We start from the raw sequence: 7,827 nt of genomic DNA on the forward strand, positions 1-7,827 counted from the left end.
CACACACACACACACACACACACACACACACACACACACACACACACTTTCCCTGCTATGTGCAAGGCAGCTGGGAAGACAGGGTAGAGGGAATGATGCAGGAGGGAGGCAAAAGAACAGCTCACTGTCTCAGCCTGAGGTTCGACTTCTGTTCCTTCCCCACTAGGAGTACATCTTTTCTGGATCATGGGGATAGCGAGTGTGGGGTCAACACCTGCATTTTCCCTCTCCTCCAGAGACTTCTTGGATTCTATGGAAGAATGGGAGGGACCAATGAGGCCATATCCTATCCATCCAACTTCTTTCCCTTCTATCTGCACTGGTGCAAAGCAAAGGGGGAGGTTTCACTTACCCTCAATGAGTTCCTTCACAGCCAGGGACAACACACCATCTGATATCAGCATGGCACTAGTTTCTAGGGATGGCTTAGGGTTCTTGGGCAGTGGCTGCCTGCGAGAGCCATTCTGGATCAACGGGATCACCAGTTCCTTGGGGGCTTCTGGAGGGTTCACACTGATATGGATAGAGCAAAAATGTTGGGAATGTAGACATATTAAAAAGCAGATTAGGCGGGAAGTGGTGGCATACACCTTTAACCCCAGTGTTTGGGAGGCAGAGGAAAGCAGATCTCTGGGTTCAAGGTAGGCTTGGTCTACAGAGTGTGTTCCAGGACAGCCGGAGCTACAGAGACAAACCCTGTCTCAAAAAACAAAACAAACAAACAAATGTATAGACATTAAGAATAAATTTCAATGTCCACCTTATGGACCATGTCTCAGGTTATTTTTCACAGGTTCCACCTCACACTCCTTTTTGAGACAATGTCTCATGATGTAGCCCAGGCTGGTTTTATAAACTCTCAATCATCTTAGGGCAACCTCCTAGTGCTGGAATTGCAAACATGTATCATGTCCCCTTTGTGTCCCCAGCTTTAAATGTATCTTGTGGGAATCACTCCTAGGCTGTCAACCCCAATGACCTACAAATCACCATCTTTAGTCCTGATTCTCCCCAGCTCCAGGCTGACTGCCTTCTGGACAGCTGTCTTCCAGAAGTCCCCCACTTCAGCTTTGTTTCTTAACTATGTTGATGATGGCCTCCCTAAACCCAAATTTGCCTCTTTCTCTAAATCGGAGAAGCTCTCACCATTTCTTCAGGTGAGTCACGAAGAGTCCTGTCATTCCCCCCCCCCCTTTTCCTTTCTCAAAATGCACAAGTACTCAAGTCCCAACGACTTTTTCTCTGAGGAATCTATACCTCAGGTCATAAGGCTCCATTTTACCCATTTCACTAACAAACCTCCCTCTTCTTGCCCTTAAAATTATTTTTCTGTTTTGATCATTATTTGAAAAAAACAAAACAAAACAACAACAAAAAAAAAACAAAACAGGCTGTCATATAGCCCGGGCTAGAGCTTAACTCTTGATCCGCCTGCGCCAGCCCCACCAGGTGTAATCATTATAGGCATTTGCCACCACTCCTGGATACCTCCATAATTTTGAGGCTGTTTCGGGCTTTCCAGGCAATTATCATCAGGACAAACTACTTCTTCTGCCCTTCCACTTCCGCCCACCACACCGATTTGCAAAATGGGAAAGACCAGGCGTGTCACCTCTGCAGCTCCCTCCCTTCCACGGTCGTCAAGAAATCTTTCTCCTCCGAGGCCGGTCCTTCGTCGTCTTCAGTGTCTGCCAGCTGCCTTCGGGAAGCCGTGCGAGTAAAAGCGAAAGAAACCACAGCATTTGGCAAGGCAGCAGGCAGACAAGGGTCAGCCATCTTGCTTCGAGTTCCAGGCAAGCGTGCTGCTTGCTGGGAAGTTTAGTTTAAGCTCAATTCGCTTGGGGCGGGCCGAGAAAACCAGAAACAATCTATCCCATAAAGCATTGCCATGGGAAACAATAATTGTGGCATGGAAACACTTTGAAACGTCATAGGGACTTGTGCACCAAGCTTTCTGGGAAATGTAGTTCTTGGTGATAGAGCCCTGGTGGATGATTGGGTTCTTCCCAGAAATTCCTTTGTAATTCCGTTCTAGGGGATCTGATACCCTCTTCCTACCTCCGCATGCACCATGCCCATATGCGAAACAAAATATAATATATTTTAAAATATAATATAAAATATAATATGCAGTATACACAAAATGAAATAAATAAAAGTTCTGTTTGACAAGTACATAATGAACATCCACAATGTATACCTTATTGTGCATTACTGATGTAGGAAGTATCATAAGGTGAAAAAATCAGGACTGTGCCAGGGATGTCGTTCAGTTTGCAGTTGGTAAATTAACTTAACCTAGGACCTCACCTAAGCAAGCATTGTACCACTAAGCTATATTTCTTTTCTTTCTTTTTTTAATTTTTGTGGTTTGTTTATTTATTTGGTTTGTTTATTTATTTGTTCTGCCTGCATGTGGGCCTGTGCACCAGAAGAGGGCACCAGATTTCATTATAGATGGTTATGAGACACCATGTGGTTGCTGGGAATTGAAGTCAGGACTTTTGGAAGAACACAGTGCTCTTAACCTCTGAGCCATCTCTCCAGCCTTCCCCTCTTTTTGTTGTTGTTTTTGTTTTTTGAGTCAGAGTTTCTCTGTGTAGCCTTGGCTGTCCTGGACTCGCTTTGTAGACCAAGCTGGCCTCAAACTTATAGAGAACTGCCTCTCTCTGTCTCCCTAAGTCCTGGGATTAAAGGTGTGTGCCACCACGTCCAGCTATTTAATTTCTTTCTCTTTCTTTTTCTCTTTTTTCTTTCCCTCCTTTTGTTCCCCCTATCTTCTTATACTTTCTTGTCAATGCCTTTGGAACACATGCTCTCTATGTTGCATTTTTCTGACCATTTTGAGCTTTTGGATGAGGTAGTGTTTTTGGTCTTTGGCATAAAGGACAGGGACCTTCTGGGTTGGAGCCTCTTTGCCTGCCTGGCTCAGTTGCTTTTTTTTTTTTTTTTCTGGAGGGAGCAGTACTGCTGTTGCAAGTTCAGCCTTAGCTATAGGTGTGTTGGGGGGCAGACACTGGGGGCTTGGGGGCTTGAGACTATCTACTCTTGCTGGAGAGATGGCTCAGAGGTTAAAGAACACTGGCTGTTCTTCCAGAGGTCCTAAGTTCAATTCCCAACAACCACACGAGGGTCATCAAACATTGATAGTGATAGATGGTGCAGGCTGTATAAATAATAAATAAATTAAAAAAAAGAGAGAGAGAGACTATCTACTCTTTAAAATTCCTTCCTCCCCTCTCTTTTTAGACAAGGTCTCATTATAAGCTCTGAGTGGCATAGAACTTAGAGAAATTGCCTGTTTCTGCCTCCCAGTTGCAGGAATTAAGGGCATGTACCACCGCACTGAGCACCCATATATTTTTTTACCTATATAACATTAGATATTTTCCATAACAGTATTATAAATTATCAAAACCAGGACCTTAACATTTGTGTAATGCTGATTCTTTTTAATCACTGACCCACACCTCTAGCCCTGGGTGCAATTCTGTTAATTAAACTGTTTTCCATTTTTTTTTCTTCCAGGATCCAATTTGGTATATCATATACTGCAATATTATTGTTTGTCTTCTGCAGTCTATGATAGCTCTTTAGTATTCATTTTACTGACTTTTGGAAAGTATAGCTAGGTTATTTATTTTGAAGAACATAATGTCAATATAGGCAGGTATGATGACTTTTCATAATTAGTCTGAAGTCATGAGTTTTGGACAGGAATTTCAGAGAAGGGGCTGGAGAGATGGTTTAGTGATATGAACATTTGTTGCTCTTCCAGAAGACCTGGGTTTAATTCCCAGCATCCACATGGTGGCTCACAGCAATCTAACTCCTGTTCTAGGTGATCCATTGTAGTCTTCTGAATGCACCAGAGACATACATGGTGGACATGCATACAAATCATACATATAAAATTAAATTTAAAAAGAATTGCATTGATGATATGCCTTTCTTTATTTTATTTATTATGTGTACAGTGTTTTGCCTGTGGTTCCTGGAAATTGAACTCAGGATCTTTAGAGCCATCTCTCCAGTCAGATATGCCTTTCTTATTATGAACCAACATTATGATGACATTAATATGTTTTACTACCTTTTTCTGGATTAAAAACAACAACAATAGTTTTTTTTTTTTGTTTTTGTTTTTGTTTTTTTTGAGAAGGGGTCTCTTTGGTGGTTGGTAATTGGTTTTATTTATTTACCTAACATTGCAAACATATATTAACACTACACTCTTTAAACATGTATAATTATTATATAATAACTAAAACCAAAATTAAACAAACTAACCTTTCTAAGAAAGAATTGCTTTGATATTGGTCCTAAAAACAATCACTTTTGGGGCTGGAGAGATGGCTCAGAGGTTAAAAGCAGTGGTTGCTCTTCCAGAGGTCTTAAGTTCAATTCTTGGCAATCACATGGTGGCTCACAACCATCTATAATGAGATCTGGTGCCCTCTTCTGACGTGCAGACAGAACAGTGTATATATACATAAAAATAAATAAAAATGTTAAAAAAAAATCACTTTTTTTTTTTGAGACAAGGTCTTTCTATGTATCCAGGATGTCTTGGAACTCACTATGTAGATCAGGCTGGGCTCAAACTCACAGAGATCAGCCTTCCTCTGTCACCTGAGTGCTATAATCACTTTTTTTAACACAGAAAAATTTCAATATTTTTATTTAACTTAATAATTCAGTGTGGTGGTTGAATAAGAATGGCCTCTAATAGGTTCATATATTTGAATGTTTAGTCATCAAGGAGTACTTGAGAAGGATTAGGACGTTGTCTTCTTGGAGGAAGTGTGTCACTAGGGGAGTGGACTTTGAGGTTTCAAATGCTCAAGCCACACCTATCTGCCTGCTGCCTGTAGGTCTGGATGTAGAACTCTCCACTATTTTTCCATGTTTGCTTACATGCCACCATGCTCCCTGCCATGATGACCATATAAGAAAGTCATAATTAAATGTTTGCCTTTATTAAGAGTTGCTGTGTTCATGGTGTCTCTTCACAGTAATAGGACACTGACCAGCTGGGCATGTTGACACATGCCTGTAATCCCAGCACTCAGGGAGGCAGAGGCAGGCAGAGCTCTGTGAGTTTGAGGCTAGCCTGGTCTACAGAGTCAGTTTTAGGACAGTCAAGACTAAACAGAGGCGGTTGGAGAGATGGCTCAGTGGTTAAGAGTATTGTCTGCTTTTCCAAAGGACCAGTATTCGAACCTCAGCACCAACACGGCAGCTCACAACTGTCTGTAACTTCAGTTCCAAGGGATCTAATACCCTCACACCAACCAATGCACATAAAATAAATTACTTAAAAAAGACCAAACAGAGAAACCCTGCCTTGAAAAAACAAAACAAAACCAAAAAGGAACACTGCAGAAAGACAGACATGGTATATACTCACTTACAAGTGGATATTAGACATATAATATAGGATAATCATACTAAAATCTGTTCACCTAAAGAAACTAAGCAAGAAGGAGGACCCTGGGTAAGATGCCCAATCCTCATTCAGAAAGGCAAATGGAATAGTCCTCCGAAGGGGAGAAAACAGGGAACAGGACAGGAGCCTACCACAGCGGGCCTCTGAAAGACTCTACCCAGCAGGTTATCATAGCAGATGCTGAGACTCATTGCCAAACTTTGGGCAGAGTGCAGGGAATCTTATGAAAGAAGGGGGAGATAGAAAGACCTGTAGGGAACAAGAGCTCCACAAAAACAGAACCAAAAAAATCTGGGCGCAGGGGTCTTTTCTGAGACGGATACTCCAAAAGGACCATGCATGGAGATAACCTAGAACCCCTGCACAGATGTCTCCCATGGCAGCTTAGTCTTCAAGTGGGTTCCCTAGTTATGGGAGCAGGGACTATCTCTGACATTGACATGAACTCAGTCTAGCTCTTTGGTCACTTCCCCCTGAGGGGGGACCAGCCTTGCCAGGCTACAGAGGAAGACCATGCAGACAGTCCTGATGAGAACTATAGGCTAGGATCTGATGGAAGAGGAGGAGGACCTCCCTTATCAGTGGAGTTGGAGAGGGACATGAGAGGAGATGACGGAAGGAGGGTGAGGTTGGGAGGAAATGAGGGAGGGGGGCTACAGCTGGGATACAAGTGAATAAATTGTAATAAATAAAAAATTAAAGTGCAAACACAAAAAAGATATTCAGAAAAAAGTAAATGTTTTCAGTAGTGTAGAAGAAACATACCACAGCTTCACTGTGGTTAGAGAATAACATAAAGAAATTGACATGATCTAGCCTACAAGACTGGGTGAGACTAAAATGAAGATTTTTGTATCTCAGGTACATACCTGCTATCAATAATGAAAAATTGGAGACATATTTCTGCTGCATAAGTTATTGGCATTTAAAAACTTACTTAGGGCTAGCAAGATGACTTAATGGGTAAGAGTGTCTGCTATCAAGCCTGAAGACCTGAGTTCTTACGGAACTCTACAGAACTCCACAGATCCTACATAGTGAAAAGGCAATCACTAGTCACTAGTTTTCGGACAGTCACACAAGTGCCAAGGATGCACACACTCACACACAGTGGTACACACCTTTAATCTCATTACTTGGGAGGCAGAGGCAAGGGATCTCTGAAATTTCAAGACCATCCTAGTCGACATAGTGAGTTCCAGGACACTGAGTACTGCATAGTGAGACTCTATCCCAAAAGATAAATAAACAAACATATGCACAAATATTTAATAAGCAGTTTGACAACATGTCCATTCAGTAAAAACTTCGGTGATTGGCTTCCTACTCCTCAGAACCTATGGTCCCTGTCCATAGGAACACTTACCTTACAGTGGGACTTTGGTTTAATAACTTATGGCCTCTGAGACCAGAATTATCAGAGTATTTCTCTTCAAATTCTTTTTTTTAATCTGTTTTTAATTAGCCTATGTGGATTTATGGGCATGAGCCAATACATCTGACCCTTTTGTGTTTGGTTTTAAGACACTTTACGTAGCTCAGGCAAGTCTGGAACTTACTATGCATTGAACATGCCCCTGCGTAAGTTTCTGGAGTGCTGGGATTATAACACACTAAGCTATATTCTTTCTTTTTTTAATGTTTAAAAAGATTTATTTACTTATATTTATGTATATGAATGCTCTATCTGCATGTACATCTGCATGCCAGAAGAGGGCATCAGATCACATTATAGATGATTGTGAGCCACCATGTGGTTGCTGGGAATTGAGTTCAGGACTTTTGGAAGAGCAGACAGTGCTCTTAACCTCTGAGCCATCTCTCCAGCCCTGTTTTTTGTTGTTATTTATTTCTTATTTATGCAGAGTTCCACCTGCACTTACATCTCCATGCCAGAAGAGGGCACCAGATCTCACTATAGATGGGTGTGAGCCATCATGTGGTTGCTGGGAATTGAACTCAGGACCTTTGGAAGAACAGCCAATGCTCTAACCTCTGAGCCATCTCTCTAGCCCAGATTTTTTAAAAAGATCTTCTCCTTTTTTTGAATGTATCTATTTGCAGAATTTGTTTGTTTGTTTATCTTAGGTGAGGTGAGATGGTGCAGGCCTGTAATCCCAGCACTCAGGGAGACAGAAGTAGGCAGATCCCTGTGAATTTAAGGTCAGCCTGGTCTACAAGTCCAGCACAAAAATAGAAATTGTTATTTTGCTATTGAGAATACAGGTTCTTGCTATACAGCCCAAATGACTGTCTTGGAACTTGCCATTTCCCTCTCTCAGCCACTTTAGAAGCTGGGATTACAGGAGTATACAACTCATGCCCTGCTATTTCCTTCCTTCCTTCCTTCCTTCCTTCCTTCCTTCCTTCCTTCCTTC

General features: G+C 41.8%; 1 protein-coding gene across 1 annotated transcript in view; it reads right to left on the reverse strand.

The window, feature by feature from the left end:
• Gpkow (G-patch domain and KOW motifs) overlaps window positions 1-1,839 on the reverse strand; it is a 19,705-nt gene extending 17,866 nt beyond the window's left edge. Inside the window, exons 1-3 of the mRNA XM_055597518.1 lie at window positions 1,613-1,839; window positions 353-513; window positions 126-250 (exon numbers count right to left, since the gene is read on the reverse strand). Of these exons, the coding sequence (XP_055453493.1) occupies window positions 126-250; window positions 353-513; window positions 1,613-1,776 (450 nt within the window). The 5' untranslated portion in view covers window positions 1,777-1,839. The remainder of the gene's footprint in view (window positions 1-125; window positions 251-352; window positions 514-1,612) is intronic.
• Window positions 1,840-7,827: the final 5,988 nt, after the last annotated feature.

The sequence above is a fragment of the Psammomys obesus genome, unplaced genomic scaffold, assembly GCF_907164565.1.
Source record: "Psammomys obesus unplaced genomic scaffold, mPsaObe1.curated_primary_1811, whole genome shotgun sequence".
Lineage (NCBI taxonomy): Eukaryota > Metazoa > Chordata > Mammalia > Rodentia > Muridae > Psammomys > Psammomys obesus.